This window comes from Lampetra planeri, chromosome 20 (assembly GCF_965212315.1).
Source record: "Lampetra planeri chromosome 20, kcLamPlan1.2.h2, whole genome shotgun sequence".
NCBI lineage: Eukaryota > Metazoa > Chordata > Hyperoartia > Petromyzontiformes > Petromyzontidae > Lampetra > Lampetra planeri.
This window is the reverse complement of record NC_136126.1, coordinates 2,469,739-2,488,873: the sequence shown is the minus strand read 5'-3', so window position 1 is coordinate 2,488,873 and position 19,135 is coordinate 2,469,739. Positions and strand designations below refer to the sequence as shown.

The window sequence follows — 19,135 nt, the reverse complement described above, 5'->3', positions numbered from 1 at the left end:
AGTTTATATCTAGTTTATAGTTCTAGGGGGGGGGGGTATACAGAGGAGGGTATGGGGGCCACGGGTAGTGAAGAGGGCCTCATTAACAGCCAAGGGGGCCTCAAAGGGGGCTTCATTTGGCATATTGCTGCAGGCCTCCCACACCTTCAATGGGCCTATCATGAGCCCAGTGGTCCTCAACATTTTTGGTAGAGTGGCCTCCCAATCAAGACCACTGGTTCCTGCCCCCCTCCTTCCCACCAGCCCATGCGCCATCCCCTCCACCCCGCTCCCCCGCGCCAGGTTACTAAGGTCACGATACGTGACCTTAGTAACGTGGCCCAGCGGTAGCGCGTTCGCCGCTTGTTGCAGACGGGTCACGGTTCGAATCCAGCGGCCGCCCTGCTGATGAAACAACTGCGGGCTCGAAGAGCCTTCGCGACAATACGACGAAATGTCTCCTTCACGGTGGAGTTTAAAGATCCCCCGACGTCATAGGCCACTGTGTGTGCTAGCGTCGCGGTCCAAATTTGTCAGTCTTAGAGAGATTGGCACGTGACTCAATTAGGATCGCACACACGGCGGCGATCATCGCCCCCTACTGGCAGGCTAATTCCGCAAGTCGCCGTTGTGCACGAGACTCATCCTGGCCTCTAGCGTTCTCATCCTGGCTGAGGCGAAAATAAACGGACTTACACCACGTGTCCCACGCCTGCAGTCAACGGAGCACGAGTGAGGCACGTGTTTCATGTTGCGTATCGGTGTGTCTTGTGTTCGTGTTGTATCTGTGTGTCTGCGTGAGCCAGGCACGTGTTTCATGTTGTGTATCAGAGAGTGTGTATGTATGTGTGTGTATATGTGTGTATGTGTGTGTATGTGTGTGTGTGTATGTATGTGTGTGTATGTGTGTGTATGTATGTTTGTGTGCATGTATGTGTGTGTATGTGTGCGTGTGGTGATTTATTTTTGCTGACTTATTACCAGGTCCCCCACGCAAAAGAGGTGTTTAACCTCAACGGTTTTTTGTCACCTGGTTAAGTAAAGGTGAAATAAAACAAAAAATACTTCAGGACACCAAAACAAGCACCACGATGTATTTGTCTTTTCCCGCCAGTTGGGCATCGGCCGCCTCCCCACCCCCCAATCCCCAGGGAGAGTTTACACGGGACGTGTCTTTCTCTTACAGGATACAGTCCACTCTTTGTTTCGAATATCCCGCCGTAGCTTGGGGGCACATAACTAATAACACCGGTCAACGCACTTTTTCTGGCATAAGGTATTCCAACGGTTTGAAGGTAATTTTGGGGTGCTGATTTCAAATCTGGCATCAGTTTTTGTCGATCACATCAGGTTTTTGAGATATCAAATATTGCATTTTCAATCAAAACTGCAGAAGAAAAATATTAAATAAATGTGGATATCTACATAAAATTATATTATAAACACACTATCCTAAAAATACAGCACCATATTTTAACACTAAAGCAGTCACTGACTCGCAACAACTTGCAATCATAAGTGACAGGGTTAATTTCGGGTAAAATTAATGAAAATGGGGTATGCCGATAGCATAAAAATGAGATGTGATAGAGCAAATCTGAGATCAGATTTGGAATCAGCACCCAGAAATTAGTCTAGAACAGCTGCAAAAGTCCAGGCCAGAAAAAATAAATTTAATTTTTGTTGACCAGTGTAAGCATGGTAACTCTCCTCTTGAGACGGCGATGTCCGTAGACGTGCGAGCGAGACGTTTCGCGGACACCGTCGGTGTGCGCCATGGGCCTCCTGGCTTTGCACCAAAAACAAAATGCTGGCCGCACGTGGCCGCACGTGGCCCACGTGGCCCGCGATGGCCCTCTGTTTCAGGCCAACGTGTGCGTTCACTGTTGAGTGGCCGACTGTGACGTGCACAAGAGACAACGTTGCACTACTGCCCTCAGCGTTCACAGGGCCGATTGAAATTATTGCTGGCCGCATGAGGCCAACATGGCCACTTTAAGCCAGCACATTCAATCTCTGCAAAAATAACTTCGTAGTTCGTCGGATTGCTCTAGGATTAAAGACTATGAATCTGAAGTTAATTCGTGATTCGCCGACTCACGAATGTATTTGCAGATAATACTGCAAATTATTATCCTGACCACATGAAGGCCGCAATGGCCTGCTCAGGCCAAGTTGTGATTTTTTATTGAAAATAAAAAAATACCGAGGCGTCGCCTTCGATTAAACCATCTATTATAGATGAAACCATCGTTTATAGATTAAACCATCTATTATAGATGAAACCATCGTTTATAGATTAAACCATCTATTATAGATTAAACCATCTATGTATCTGCTTTTTGTGTTTAGTCTGTTGTCCACCCGCACCTCCAACTAGCATGGTTAGCTACGTACAGTGCGAAAGAAGTTCAACATACATTTAACCAGCTTCAGTGCGTGGGTGGTAAATGTGCAGCCCTGCAATAGCTTGCTGACGCAACCGCTGGTAGAAGGGCCTCCACTTTGGTTTAGCTCAACAAAAACCCCTCTAGGAGGACCTATTAAATATGGTCCACGCTGGTCACGTGGCCTTGTGAATAAGTGTACCGCAAGTGACCTGCCGATCGACCCAGTAGGTGCAAAACGAGAATTCGATAAATGCAATAAATGCTCTACATCGTGTTAGCCAACTTGAGTCGCTTGTTTGACCTACACAGCCAAAAATACATAGGGCCAAAGAATTTATTACAAAGTCAAACTGCGGAGCAGCTTGTAACTATTAACTCTCTCGCTTGCGTTTTTTTTAACGTCGACGCCAAACACGAAGTCATCATCAGCGGTAACGCGCGCGGCTCGCACGAGCCTCACTCTCGAGAAACGCCGGCGTTGGTAAATACCGAGCCCAAAAAACACAACAATAGTCTGGCTGTTCCACTCCTTTTTTTTATGGAGCCAGGCTTGTGTGTTTTTTTTGTTATCTAAAAATGCTAAATATGTCAAGCTTGGGCGGCTTGGATGCTTGTTTAAGGGACAATCTACATCGGCAGCGCGTTTACGAGTTAGTTAAGGGTGCGCAAACTCAGACGCGAGAGACAACAAGATTTTTGGTGGGATTCTAAGTGTCAACTATGATTGTTTAAACGCCTTGAGATGAAGACAGACTGAGGCAATGTTTGCCTGGGTGGGTGAATCTGGGGTCCGAGGGCAGTTATGGAAAAATGTTCCAATTCTAGGCTCCATATTGCCCCCCCCCCGCCCCACTGACAGTTAACGCCCCACCACTTGCAGACACAACATGTGGTGAGATCGTTGTTTGATGTATTCATTCATTAACTTATATTCTTTATTTGCTCGCGCCCTTTATTTATAACCTCGCGAGAGAGTCGTCGATAGGCCTATTTTTAGCCGAACAAGTAACTTTCCAAACGGCGTGCTTCTGGCCAAAAAAAAAATCCAGCCACCTACGAGTGGAGGAATCCAGAGATGTGATAAGGTGGAGCAAGAGTGGTGGCTCACTGGTTAGCGCGCTGTGCTATGAACCCGGCGACCTGGGTTCGACTCCCAGCCACGGCTAACATCAGTGTCGACTCGGTGAGATATATCTGAGCTGGTGCTGTACCTCTACCCAACTTTTACCAACCCTTCCCCAACCGGCGTAGTGAAGAATGGTCAAACGACTCCCATGATGGAGACGGGAAGGAGAGCCCTTCGTCCAGCAGTGGATAGACAAAGGGCTGTTTGCTAATATTTATTATTTAACATAAACACACGGGTAGTATACATGAGGGGCATGCCATTTCACTCCTCCAGTGATTTAATGAGCGTTCTCGATGTAGCGGCCTCTAGTGGCTGAGGGGGGGGGGATCATGTGAACCCATTACATGCAACATGCATGAAGATATCGATCCATACATACGCAGTTCGACGCACGTAATAAAGAATCGATGGATCGAAGCACGGCTCTCCGACGTGGTATCGGGTTGTAGGCACGTGTTTTTTGGTCCGGCGTCCGACGTTTCGCGCCCTCTCCTCCGAGCTTCTTACAAGCTCAGAGGAGGTGGGGCGAAACATAACACGCGGTAGAAGCCCGAACAAACAACAACAACAACAAAACACACCGGAGAGCTTTAACAAGCCCACAACCGCGAGAACCTACACGCCGGTCGATGCGCTGTCTCGCTCCGCGAGCTGACACCGATCTCCTGCTGCCTGTACAGAGCTGGCGCCGCCAACGACGAGCGGTCGCAGCTCGCTCGAGTCGTCGATCGCACCCGCGCGCATGGCGTGGGTGCGTGCGAAACGGCCCAGGTGCCAGTGTGCCACTTGCAAACAAAAATAAAAAAAAGCATTAAAAAACAACGTCGAGTTCATTTGGGGTGGAGTGGCGGCGTGCTGGAAATTAACACTAAATGTTCACCCGCAAATTACTGCACGGGGATTACACGTGGCTTTCATCGCCGCCGACTGCGATACCTTTGCAGGACCCTCTTGAAACAAAAATATAAAAGAGTCTTGAGACTCACGTGTGAGGCTTTCCGACAGCGGCACCAAACACTTTACTTCGTTTAGAAGAAAGAGTAAACCAATCCCCAGCCACCGCTAACATGAGCGGCGAATGATATCGCAACCGGGCAGCGCTGACCAGGATGGTGAAGTTTGGTCAAACAACCCGCACAATTCACACAGCATGACCCTTATCCAGCAGTCAAAGTGAATCGACAAAGGGGCTGTCAAAAGTATCTATCATTCTTATCATTATTACGTTGCACCATCTGTGTGTTATGCTGATGCCCCAATTCATGTGAAACGTGCCAAGCAATTATTCTCAAGGGTCCTCGTTTATTTGCGTGAGCGAGACTAAAGGCAGTTTTCTCCGCGGCAAGAAAAATAACTCTTACCTGACACAATCAGTCAAGCCCTGCACTTGATGGAGATTTGTCAGCGCGAGTAGACGGGCAAGCGCGGTCTGCTCCGATACGGAATTGTTCGATCATTTCGGCTCAGCGGGAACGTTAGCTTTAGAGATTGGCCCACTCACTTTTCGTGATGACAATTAGTGCACGAGCCCGCGGTGACCGTAACGTTTCGTGGTTTCAGTTCCTTTACGCGGCCAGACAACGGTGGATTGCGCGATGACCATTTGAAATCAGTAAGGTTATCAAGTAATGCATTCTCATTAGACGTAGACATCAGTTGGCACCACCTCAGATGATACCAGTTTCTCCTTTGGCCTATGGAATTAATGCATTGGGCTGCATTGCAGTTTGAAAAAAGACTTCCGTCCTAAATTAATGTACGTGCTTTGAAGAAGGGCCACTGGCCGAAACGTCACCTCTCATATACTTAAGGCCGCTGTGCTAATGACGAATGTGTAGATAGATTTTTTTTATTATTCGTGCTTGTACACCACTGCCAACGTAGTGCCAAATAATTTGTCAAATTTCCTGAGCTCGTGAGACCACCACCGCGTGGTCAGTGGCATCCCTGCCCACCTACCCACCTTAACCTTGCCATTTCTGCCACTCATCCTATAAAATGAGTTAAAAATAAAAAATCGATGAAATAGTGCTGTTGTAGGTACTCGTTCTGAGCCCACGTTGAACAGGTCTCGTTGATACAAGAACAGCTCATGATGCGTGTGGTCAAGTGTCAACTCTTGGGTGACTTGCATTGATGAGTGGAGGCGTTGGGCCCTAAGGTGTCGAGCGACGAAGTTTCGATGAGGCCTCATTTCTCTCCTTGCGCCAGGGCACATGGCCCACCGACCTTGCTCTGCCACTGGATTGATTGCCCCCCTTGTTATTGTTATTATTGTTACTACGATGACTACCATTGTCTCAAGACTCTTCTTGTCAGAAGGGTTGTTGCTGCTGCTGTGTAATCCCAAGTGAGCGATTTGTTGGTAATTTTGGAACATTGGGAGTTTTGGCCCAAAAAAACCTTGCATGGTTTGTTGCTGTTGTTGTTGTTTTACATATGGGAAAAGACCAGAGATCCCGGATAAAACCCAGGCAGGACAAGGGGAGAACATACAAACCCCACACACAAAGAGCGCCCCGGGTCGGGAATCGAACCCAGCAGCCCCTCCTTGCCGTGAGGCACAAACGCCCTTCCCTGCCCCTCCAACCGGCACCTCCGATTAGCGCGGTTGGCTGCGTACGGTGCGAAAGAAGTTCAACGCGCGTACGTGCGTTCAGGACAAACTTCACCGCCGCGCCGCCAGCCAGCCGGCCAACGCTGCACGCACGGCACGGCAAAACGCGCGTGCGTGCAAACACTCGGGCCGAGCCACTCGGCGTCTCCCCTACGAGTGCCCTCGCGTTGCCCCGTGCCGCGGAAGCGGCAGCCGCGTAGCGTGGTGATTGTTCATTAGCGCCCCGGTGCCTTGAGAGTCTTGAAAGTCAAAGAACGGCGGCTGCTGTATTTGTCCATTGGGAATCGAGGGTTGCGGTGGGTGTTGGTGGGGTGGGGACTGCTGGCAAAGATGTTGGGTGGGGGGGGGATGGGGGGCTAGGTGTGGCTTTAACGAAGAATTCGAATATTTACCTCGACTGGAGCAATTCGATGAGCTATGAAGCTCTTTTTCACAGATGTCCAGGAAAAGTGCTCCTTCGTCATCGTATCCATCGTGGTATTGGCCATGATCAATCCACTGCTGGATGAAGGCCCCCACAAGCGGTTGCCATCTCTGGCTGTCCTGCGATGCGACAATTCGTCCAGCGCTCAATATTAAGATGATTGAACCACTTAAATGCTCATTACGTGATATCAAATGACGGCCGTCTGCGAACAAACCAGTTTACGTAGATTAAGTCTCGAGATGCTGGCGTGCTGTAATGGTCAGGACGCTGGATTTTGAAATCCAGAGGTCACGCACCAGTCTACAGTGAACGTGTACACCGCAGTGAGTGGGTCGGCAGATCGCGCGTGGATGGGGCAAAGTGTGGCTACTCTCACCTGTTCAAAGACGTCTGGCCAGCGTCAAAGAGTAGGCCAATTACTCTCTACATATTTTCCCTAGAGCTCCCTGTAGTGGTGGCCCTTCTGGAAGCAGTGGCGTGATCAAGCAAATGCAAGAGGGCTGCACATTTACCTTCGCCACATTTCATTGTCTCGCATCGCTCGCACACAAAAGGTGTGACGGTCCCACCTGATGACGGAGACTTGTGTTGCCTCCGAAATGTCGTGATTTATTATTTTATTTTATTTCCAATATTACTTTTATTAACTTTTAATTTTATTTTTTACCTACGTGACTTTACCGAAAAAACCTAAGAGTATGAATCCTTGCAGTCACGAAAGCTTCAAATCTAGAAAAAAAAACATTCGCTGGGTTTTCTTTGAGTTAAGAAGATGGAGAAGTGACACGGCTTACCTAGAAACAAAACAGAAGCGTTTCACTTCATCAGTTGCTACTAGCAGAGTGTGCACTGTGATTTATTCTCTGGTGTTACAGCAGCATCCCGTTTATAACCACCAATTTGGACGGGATCCATGAAATGCGGCTCTACTTCCCCAAATAATTTTTCGTCACACACTAAAAACACATTAATTGCGTCCGAACTGAATTTCTCAAACGATTTGCCGTCCAATATATGGCACATTCATGCAAGACATGTAAACATCCAACAAGTGATTGGGGGTAATACATTTAAAACAAGATAATAAAAACAATCAATTGCAGCCACCCTAAATCCGCCAACCGATGAAGGCAGTGTCGAACATGTGAGGTGGGGGGTAGGGTTAGGGGAGCTTGACCATACTTCACCACGCTGGTCAGTGCAGGTCGGCAAAGGTGTGGGAGCGAGGTGGGGCTGGTTCGGTTCTGATATCGCTCGCCATTTATTGAATCGAACTCTGGCCACTGGGTTCAGAGCACTGTAGCTCAGCCTGCCAACCACTTTACCAGCCAATGAAATAATGTCATTAAAATTGCTCTGTTTAAAATGTATGCAGGCCTGGTCTCTGAATATTAACACAGGCCTGGATCTTTCCGCGCTGAATGCTACGGACCTGACACACGCACACAGAGAGAGAGGCGAATGCAGAAACGCCTCAAGGAAGGGGGGTGGGGAGGCGACGGTCCTGAAATGCCAAACTAATCAAATAGGGCCCTACATTAGTTGAATACAAACAAATTATTTTCTCTCATAAATATCAATAGAATACAAATTCTCTGGGTCTGAAGAGGGTGGGGATGGGGGGGGGGGCTATCGACTCCATCGCCTCCCTCCTTGGATCTGCCACTGACCTGACACACGGCGGTGTAAACGCGGTCGCTGCCGATATTTGGTGAACCCAAAAAACCTGTATTATGGATTTTGTGATAAATATTCCATATTGCGGTCATTTGCAGAATAATTTTTCACCATTCTCTCTACACATGCCATGCGGGTGAGTGTTGCCTTCTAATACATGAATGAGACCTTTCAATATTTCTGTTGTCTCCCTGCACTTCCATCTGTTTCTTTTACATTTTCAATGTTTTTTACACTCATACGTACACGCACACACCACGCGTGCACACGTGTACTTTGCAGGTGTGTGAGGCTGTTCTGCCCGGCGTGCTGGGTCCCTGCTGCAGCCTGCACGTGCCCTCAGACCGCGACTGGGTGCCCTCCTCCTCCTCATCCTCCTCCTCATCACCCTCCTCCTCATCTCCCGCCTCCTCCTCATCGCCCGCCGCCGACGACGCCGGCCTCCGCTGCAGCAGCAGCAGCAGCACCTTCCTTGAGTGAGGAGCTCTTCTACGCTGTCATCGGGCAGCGGCAGAGCGATGGCTCGGCTTTTATGGGCGACGGCAAACGACCGTCTCGGACTTTCCACACTCACGTGTCGTGCCGCGCGCTGAGACGGCTGCCACTGGGAGGGCCCCGGGACCGTAGCGGTGCGCTGCAATTGTTGTTGAGGGGAGATGGGATGTGTCAGGCGCGATGGGATGCTGAGGCATTTCAGCGAGCCCCCCTCGAAATGCAAATCCTTGTCTTGACGAAATGACCACGAGCGCCCGGGCGAAAATATGCCGTTGTGTTTTTCATGCCTTCCAACTAAGGTTGAAAGTGTTTGTCCATTAGCTCTGTCTGTCTGTCCGTCCGTGATGGGGGCACGGGGAGGGCGCTGGGACCATTGTAACGCTCGTGAACATGAACCAATATGAACCGACCTGTAGCATAGAGTTGTGTTGCTATTAAACACCCTGTTGTTGAAAACTGGCCACTTTGATCAAAGTGTTTCCGAAAAACTGTGAGACACAAGCCAGCGTAAAAAGTAACATTTTGAAAATTAGCCAAATGCATTTTTGCCCAAACGCCGACCTGTCCGTCGCCTTCCGTACCGCCGATTCATTCTCGACTGAAGACAATCGCGCGTTGGCAGGCGTCATGTAATCCGCGCGCGCGCACACACATTGTTTTCTCGCTTTGTTTTAATTGCGATCGTGGCTTTTTTTCATCTCTTCCCCAAATGTATTGACAATTGTGCTCACTGGTGTCACGCCGTAGGGATGGCGACGTCGCCGTCGGGAGCTCTCGCAATCTTAGCAGTGCATCACCACGTGTCGGAGACCAATCCTTGAGCGATGGCAACGCGCAGTTGCTTCCGAAGTCACTTCAATCAACTTACTTTTTATTTATTACCCCTCCCCCTCCACGAGATGAACCTCGTGATGTCCTGCAACTAGTTACGTTTTCGGCGCGCGTCGAACAAACCGACCATTTAGGACAAATTCGGTGAAAAACCAAATGCGTGGTATTTTCATTTTTTTTGCGGTCGTTAGTGACCATGCTGAATCCATGAGCCTGCTGCACGTGGCGAGCGCCGAATATAATCGCGTCATTCCATTGCTACGAAGAAGGGCGATAGCCCCTCATACGTCGCCCATCATATTCATCCGTTGCAGACCACGCGCTGCCAACGACGAACGTGTTGAGTTGTTTTGTCACCGTAATCTCGAGTGGCGACTTGGATTTGAACCCAGGATCTCAGCGGTGCCAGCTCAATACTCGACCCTTGAGCCACCCGGCCAGGTCACGGATTGGCCCCATTCCTGGCGATGGAGTCCATTGGCCCATTTTCATCAAAACTCAACGCAAATGAAGCATTTGCAGGTCGGGAGTTTGTTTTTTCAGCCCAGATTCCAGTGGCATGGGCCAAGAGGTGCAGATGGTTAATTGGAATGCGTTGGAATGCAACACGTACCAAGATAAAAGTTGAGGTTTTCTCCAAATGAAAGTGATAATTTGCTCGTGTTCACTTCTGTTAGCTGTCCCGAGCCAGTATTGGAAAACTCAACATTCCTCTGGCAGATGTTATCCTGTCCATAAAACCGCCAGCGCCGACTTCCCACCAAAATGTATCGGTAATGGGCATGCCTGGTTCTCTTGGGAAGCCGTTGTCTGTACCGCGTGGAGGAAGCCACGACAAAGCCACGGATGTCGCCTTCCAATTTACACGGCGAACTCCACGTGTGCGTGCTGCCGGATTGCACCGCCCACCGTTGTGTAGCTTGGCGCAATGCCAACCGTCGGGAGCTTCTTCGGCAACTGAATGGACAACTCGACAACGCAGAGAGAGAGCGAGAGAGCGAGCGAAGGATCGCAATCTCCTACAACCCACGTAGTAGTAGCAGTAACACCATGACACTATCTGCACGTGCTGCCTGATAAGTAAAACAACCTGACGCAGAGTTTTTCGGACTTCCACACTGGAGGGACTGGCCACCGCTGCCCTCCGCACCATCCTGTTTCAGTCTCCAAGTCTCCATCGTTTCCCCCTCCCCTTCAACCCCCACATCTCTTCGCGTGCACAATTATCACCAACTTGGCCTTGGGGAAAAAATTCCTTGTTTTTTGGAGTCGCCGTCCCAAGCGCGCACCTCCAGACTCGCGGAGGCGCGTGCATAAACGTAAATTAAAATTGTTTTTGCTCGCCCGTGACATATTCCCTTTCACACACGGCAAGGCGGCTCGCTGGACGGCCGTGGGGTTATTTTTCTTCTATTCCAGAGGCTAATTAATGGGAGACTGGCTGCTGGGGTATTCATTGCATGGGGCTTGACAAAACCTCATGAAAACAAAACCCTTTTCCTAAACCCTCCAGGGCTGCAACACCGTTTGAGGCTCTGTACCAACGAGTGTAAACACTCATTAACGGGGTTGGCGGCCAAACATTCCAATGTAGAACCACAGAACGCGGGCAATTGCCGCTGTTGGAAGCGCCGGTTCTGGCTTCCCCGCGCCAGGCCTCCGTGGGAAAACTGGGCGGCTTTCAAATTCCATAGCGACGTTTCGAGATGAGCCATGCATGGACGCCGGTATATACAGCTTGAAAATGATGACGATATTGTACGATAATCTACTCTTTTTACTTTACCAGGTAAGGCCCACTAAGCTGTATAGCTCTTTTTTAGAAGTGACATGGGCACAAATGATCGCTCAACGAAGTGGATTATCGTCGTGTGGAAATTTATAGCAGCCAAATACTAGACTCGAAACGCTTGGGAAAAATGTCAGAGGATCCGGAGCAAAATCCACGCGACCACCGGGAGAGAACACGCAAACTCCAAATATCCACGCGTCAGAGTGGGAATCGAACCCACGACCTCCTGTATACCAGGCAAGGTAGTTAACATCTCACCACCGTGGCCCCATCAACACCAACATGTTGGTGACAGGGGCCAAAACGTAGCAGCAGCTTTTGCCATCAAGTTGCAGGCCAGGTTGCACCGCCTATCGCCGCCACTCTAATAACACGAACTTGGTTCATCGTTAAGTTGAAACTGGGTTCGTGGTACCTTTCATCTCCCAGAGGAACGGTTGATAAGTGTCCTAACAGAGCCCTCGTGTGCTATCCCTCGCTCGACTTAGTGGAGTTTGACTCGTTCTCCGTATCCAATGGGTGACGTGGAATAGACCTTCCAGGCCTTTGGGGCAAGTGCACTTAGCGAACACAACTGTTGAGGCCGGTACGGTGCACGAGGGGGTGGTATGGCCAGCACCACACCTGGCCCTATTTGTCTCCCCCAGTGAGTCAACCTAGGAGAGGCCCAGAACCGGTTCAGATATTCGCCAACTGCTCTTGCCCATGAGCGGGAATCGAACTCGAGCGATTGGGTTCGTCGGTCATTGCGCTAATCGCTGCGCCACCACTCCATACACACGCCACGAGCAGCACAGCGTCACGGCCTCGTGTCAAAAAACAGAACATTAGTGAAAGTAATAATGACAGTCGTTAATAATATATATGAAAAAACCTACAATGTCTCGAATGTTTATTTATTTTTTCTGGTTGTGTGGCTGGCATGGCGTCCAACGTAACGCGAAAAAGTGTCAGGCTCCGGCACGCGGCGAAAAACGTCGGACTTCGTGCCGTGCGACGCGCAGCGGCACGCCCCGAAAACCGCGCGTGCGAGAGCCGTGACGTCACAACCGCGAAGAGCTGCCCGGTTCGTAGCGGTGCCGAGCCCACGCAAGGCCCGCAAAATTCCAGAGCTGCGCTGCGACGCGAACGTTCTAACGGCGAACCACGAGGCAACGAATGAAACCGCGTCCCCCGCGGGGTTCCGTCGATTGGCCCCGGTGGAACTCGCCGTGCCTCGGACACGTGACTCACCGCGCGCTCCGGTCTCCCCCATGTTGTTCGCGTGCGTGTCGACACCTACCTGCAAATGCTCGAGTTTAATGAAGTCGGGCGGATCGAGTTCCGCGTGCGGATTACGTCCGCGCGTCTCTCGAAGGAGAACAACAACGGCGAAGGTCTCGCTCTCCGGTGTGGCTTTCGAGCCGTGCCACGCGCCGCTCCGCGCGTGATGTCCGACGTTTCGCTTCCACGTTCCGGGGAGCCTCTTGACGGGCTGAAGGTTTCACTTTCTGATGACACGCCGGAGAGTGGCCACAACGCAGAGCGTGGCCGCGAAAGTCCACGCAGCAGCACAGCAATCAGCGTCTTCATCTGTCTGTGAACACTGTTCAGGTGCCACGGTGGTGAGATGTTAACTACCTCGCCTGGTATACAGAAGGTCGTGGGTTCGATCCCAACCCTGACGCCTGCTGCTGTATATTTGGAGTTTGGATGCTCTCCCCGTGGTCGCGTGGATTTTTCTCCGGGTCCTCCGGTTTTTCCCTCCACTTTAATAAAAATGCGTTAAGAGTATTTGGCTGCTATAGATTTTCACGTGATAAGCCACTTAATTGACCTGTCATTTATGGCCTGGTCGCTTCTGAAAAAGAGCTATATAGCTCAGTGGGCCTTACCTGGTGAAATAAAAAAGAGTTTAGTTTAGCTTATTTGGTGGGTAGGTATTGTTGGCTAATTAAAACTCATAAAATAGATCAATAGACCGCTGCCCGTATTTACACGTAAATATATACTTAAATCGTATCGCCCTATTGGGTCTTGTAGACCTATGTCTCCCAGCAATAATTGTTCGAATGCGCAAACTCTGGACCGGTTTCGATCTTTTGACTCTCACCAGCAGAGTCATGCTTTTTAAACAAATACTGCCGGTTTGCCAGAGGTTACTGACAACAGCACTCCAACCTCCACAATGGGGCTAAGTGCTAAAAAACTAAATTAGCATGGTTGGCTACGTACGGTGCGAAAGAAGTTCAACACGCATACATACAAAATAGTAAACTCATTATGCTCTGTTGTGAAGGATCGAGGTTAAATAAATACAATTTTCCCCGAATGGAATAGAGGCCTACTGTATGCGTGGGTTGTCTACACACATTCCTGTTAATTCCCATACTGAAATAAACAACCGTGTAAAACGTCCCAAATTCAAATCGCGATTATCACGCCCAAGTAGTGAGTACTGGCTTTAAAATTAATCTTAACCCCGTGCAGCCTTCCGACAAAGGTCAACATGTGACCAACGCACAAAGACAAAGATCCCCTGAATAGACCTTGCAGGCCTTTGGGGCAAGTGCACTTAGCAAACACCTGTTGAGGCCGGTACGGTGCACGAGGGGATGGTATGGCCAACACCACCCCTGGCACAGAACCGGTTCAGATATTCGCCACTGCTCTTGCCCGTCAGTCATTGCGCTAATCGCTGCACCACCACTCCATACACACGCACACGCCACGAGCAGCACAGCGTCACGGCCTCGTGTGAAAAAAGAAAACCACACCACCACTCGGCTGATTAAAGGCACGTCGATTTATTTTATTCATTTACTATCAATAATTACATTATACACACTGTTTTGGGTCTGAGATGCTTTTCTTTTTTTAAAAGCTGTAAAAAGATCTACAGTGGCCAGCGCAAGTTGAGAATAAAATAAGGTTGTTCTAGTTACTTTGTTACCTTTAACCAAGAGACCTGCTGTGCAATTTCTTGTTTTAAGACACGCACCGTAGCTTATTTGGGATAGGCGAACGCCACGTAGAGGCTGAACAGCGTCCGTCCGTGGCAGCCGAAAACAAAAAAACGCACCCTCCTCCACGCAAGAAAAGTCGTAACGGCGGCGTCGGAAATCGCGGCGATTCTCAGCGAACAGTTTGAAGGTTGGGGGAGGGGGGGAAACGTTCCGCGCCGAACGTGCCTCTTCTCTGCTAAAAAAGACGAAATGCTTGCTTGAAGAAACACTGCGGTGGCGCGGTGCGGAGCGAGAGGTTTGATTTCAGCGTGGAACGAAGAACCCGCTTGGGAGACATTCGCGTGGAACGACCAGAAGAAGAAGAAGAACACATTGTAAAAATTACTGCCGCGTAATATACAATTCGTACTTGTATTTTTCTAAGGCATCCTGTGACGTAAAGTTTAAATCGTAATCACATATACGCTTAAGTATAATTTCGTATTTTTTTTCAGATATTTACATTATTCTTTTTTTTAAGCCCACTTGTTTTGAAAACATTTGGTTTCATCAAAGGGTTGGTTTGGGTTTTTAATTGCTTGCATTATCGCCGTTCGTAACTCTTGGCTGAGCATTTCATCTGTACACTTTGCCCAATAAACTAATAAATAAAGCACGAATTACCCTTCGTAACGATTTATAGATGACGCGCAACAATGACTTCGAAAAAGAACTTGTACTGGTTATAAAATAAGACATTTAAAACGTAGAACCTTCATAAAAAAAAAAAGACCACAACGGTAACACGCCGGACGTCCGTGTGGCATTTAGCGTCCTTGCAGCATAAACATTTCACTTAAAAAAAAAAACATTTCACATTTAACACCACCCAACGGCTTGCAGACTGAAAACAAAAACCAGTTAAAGCTATTTTCCGCTGACCCAAACTACGTTTGGTACTTTTCATCGAGCATGGAATTGTGTGCTCGCATCTCCACAAACAGCTATTTTATTTTCGTTTCATGCGCTCCATCACAGAAATTTGTTCTTGTACACCCAGAGCTGTCAACGCGTGCCGGAATGCTATTCCGGAGGCGTCGAATCCGAGCCGCCCGCCACCGATGACTGCGGCGCGCTCGCAATGGCCACGCGGGGTAACAAATAGCGAGGGCCGCCCTCGCACGCGATGATAGCTCAGCGGGGACCACGCCGTGCATGCCGCCAGTAATTGGGTTAGCACCACCCCCCTCCCCCAGCCAGCCACGTTGACAGGCGGTAAAGCTTCACGCGATGCTTCGCCTTCCGCCACGTCCGACACTCTCAAAGGGCGCAGCGGCGGCCAGATGTTGACTACGTCGCCTGGTATGCAGGAGGTCGTGGGTTCGATCCCAAACCTGATGCCTGCTGCTGCATATTTGGCGTTCGCATGTTTTCTCTCTCTCTCTCTCCCCCGTGGTCGCGTGGATTTTTCTCCGGTCCTCTGGTTTTTCTCTCCACATTTAGAAGAGTATTTGGTCGTTATAAATTGACACTTGATAAGCCACTTGGTTGAGCTGTGGCCAGGTCGCTTCTAAAAAGAGCTGAATAGCTCAGTGGGCCTTAACTGGCAAAATAAAATAAAACATTCTTAGTTTTGAGTTTAAGGAGCTAAAACCATGACACGAACTCCGGTGGTCATCCTCGCAGTGGCGGCTATTGTCTGACCATCGAACAAAGACGCTTCTGCGGCCGTCTGGAACGCTCTACCTTCCGATGTTAGGAAGCCACTGGAGCTATATGCACTTTCAAATTTAGATTGAAAACTCACTTCTTTAGAACTGCTTTTTGTGATTAAAATGTTGTCCTTCCCCCGCACCTCCGATTAGCACGGTTAGCTATGTACTGTGCGAAAGAAGTTCAACATACATACTCGGGGTTGGTACGCGTTTACGCTTGACGTTAAAACGAAAAGGACTCGGAGCTCAACATAAAAAAAACAGAGGAACAACAATGCATGGCATTGAAAGCAACAATAAAAACGACATTCTCGACAAACGTTTCGGCCTGTGTGTGTGAGACGGACAAGAGGGAAACACGCCACTCATGACGGCCGCGTCGGTTTCGAGCGGTTGTGCTTCCGTGCAGCTCCCCCGATTCGCCTTCGAGTTGCGCCGCACGTCCGACGTTTCGCTCCACGCGCCAAGAGCTTTTCTTCACAAGCTGAAATTTCTCGCGGGACATTTAGGCTTCCTGAAGACGCTCCCGGCTACGTGAAAGCGAAACGTCGTGCAGAACAACGCGCGGCACAACCCTAAAACATTCATCGGGCGGCCACACCACCCATCCCGCACGACTGCGGCGCTCTTGTGTGCAGCGTCGTCTCACGCCAACATCTACTCGCTCCACACACTGCGCTAACGGCCGCATCGACTTGCGAGTGATGTAGAGAGGCCGCAATTAGGCTGCCGAATTAAACTGGCTATCTCGCGAATAGCGCAATCGGCCACATACGGTGCGAAAGAGGTTCACCGTTACGTTACGTTAGTACGTAACGTTCGACTGGCTGGAGACTACGCCAAAGACGTTGGGGCATCTCTCTCCTTCAGCGAAGGAAACACTCTCCCCTGGCCTGGCCTAATACGCGGCGTATCTGAGAAGATGCAGCGGGTCTGGTAAGAGCAATTTTAATCAGTGCTTTGGCGTAAATTGCGCAGTCGTAAGTGGGTTTTTTGTTTTACAGAAAACGCACGATCCCATCGATGCGGCGGACACTGAAAGTGAAATTATTTTTGTCAATCAAGCGCTATTCACCAATACAAGTGACTCTTCGCGTTGTAAATAAATTAAGGATCGACTTCACGTTAACTTGGACAGTGAATGATTTGTTTTCGGTGGCTTCGAAACATTAACGACAGACAACCAAAGTAAAGAGACCGCGACGGAAAAAAACGCCACGGCACGATTACGCGTCGACACTCGAGCTGTCGCGCGTGTCGCAACCGATTGTTCCACACACGTAACTTAGGGATGCGCCCTAGAATGCCACTTCTTGCTTCAAAAAATAAAAAAAAACACTCGAGATGCATTTGGTGAGATGCCTTCCATTTCTAACCCACACTAAATCTGGTAAAAAAAAATTTGTTCGTCGATACACATCCCCGAATTGTGATTTTCGCAGCCAAACTGGAAAGACCACGGGGAGTCACTGCCACGGGTCAAAGGTTGGCACGTTGGACTTGAGGTTCAAAGGTGCCGGGTTTTGATTCCTGGCCAAAAGGCAGCTGAATTCTGGGGCAAGCTTTCATTTCAGACGATTGTTATCTTTGGCCATTGAGAGGCAAAAGGGGACGATGCAACTTGGTTAGGCGGCTTGCACGCCGATTTGCCTGCAGATGGGGGGGGGGGGGGGCGGCGATACAAAGTATGAGTATCCATACATCCGTTTCCCACTCCAGCAGGACGAGCTGCCTCCTTACGGACGACGTCTGCCGTGTCGAGGAGGACGAGGACCCTGCGCCGTGCCGATCAGCTGTTACTCCCAAGTCGCCTCCTCCTCGCCGCTCCGTGCACGTTGCCACGTGCATTTGTCGCATCGCGGGACCATTAAGACGGCCCGACGTCTTGTTGGAGGCATTCATCCAGCAGTGGATTGATCATGGCTACTGCTAAATGATGATGATGATGATTGGTGATTGAATGAGTTTTGTGACTGTAAAAAGCATTGCCCCAGGTGAACAACTTGACTTCGAAAACTCAACAACCGCTTTGGACGTCGCAAATTCTCGAGTTACCCCCGCGCCGTATGAGCAAACGCAACGGTTTAGTGGGGACACTGCAGCGGCAGCAGCAGCAGCAACAGCAGCAAAAGCAGCAACAGCAGCAACAGCAGCAACAACAGCAACAGCAGCAACAGCAGCAACAGCAACAACAGCAGCAACAGCAGCAACAGCAGCAACAGCAGCCCGCGATTCGTCGCTCCGAGTCGGCAGCGTCGCCGCGTTGATCGTCTCATCGCCTCGCTACATTCGCCCGCTCCGAGACTTGGCCGCTCACCCCCCCCCCCCCCCCGGCGCGTCCCCCCAGCGCCAACGCGAGCGGCGTCACCGTTTCTCTCTCCGGAGCAAAGTCGACAGGGAGCCCCACACGTTACCGTACCTATTCCGCGTGGGCCGTCCGTCGCTGCGCGCGCGCCTGTACTTGAGAGCGCGTTGCAATAAGACGCACGGAGGAGATCAAACGACAGTCAGAGCACCCAATCCGTGTGTGGGGGGGAGGGGGTTTGTTTTCTTTTTGCAACGACATAAATAAGTCGGTCGGTCGGTTGATCGGCAGCATCGCGTGCGGTGGGGTAAATTTGCGGTCGCTCGCACCTCTTCCAAAGACGTCTGGCCGGCGTGGAAGAGTAGGCCAAATATCCTCGAGAGGGGCTCTCTCTGGAGCTCCGTCTAGTGGAGGCCCCTTCCAGCAGCAGTCGGTGTGAGCAAGCGCTTTCAGGGGCTGTGCCTTTAACCTATCCACAGATAGACGAGTTTTGACTAACAACAAAAACAATCGGCTTGTGTTGAGGATAAGCTTGCAGTCGTTGCTCACCCCACACTTGGCATCCTTAATGGAAAAAAAAATACTTAACTAAATGCCATGTGCTTTTATATACTTGAGTAACACTAGTCGGCAATAGTTATCCGCTACGGCTATCATCATCATCGTCGTCGAGGCATTGGTTGACGCCTGTGGACCTTTGGTGGTTGTATTGGCAGTGTATTTCTCTCTTTTGTTCAAACAAACAAATTTGTGAAACCATCAGCCGGTGCCTCTCGGCAGCAACAGCAGCAGCAGCAGCTGTGCAGTCCTTCTCAACGTCACGGGTCAACGTATCCACGTATACATATTTGTTA

General features: G+C 49.9%; 1 protein-coding gene across 1 annotated transcript in view; it reads left to right on the top strand.

Moving 5' to 3' along the window:
• ADGRD2 (adhesion G protein-coupled receptor D2) overlaps window positions 1-9,170 on the top strand; it is a 79,696-nt gene extending 70,526 nt beyond the window's left edge. The window contains exon 25 of the mRNA XM_078603670.1: window positions 8,502-9,170. Coding sequence (XP_078459796.1) covers window positions 8,502-8,699 — 198 coding nt within the window. The 3' untranslated portion in view covers window positions 8,700-9,170. The remainder of the gene's footprint in view (window positions 1-8,501) is intronic.
• The last annotated feature ends 9,965 nt before the right edge of the window (window positions 9,171-19,135 follow it).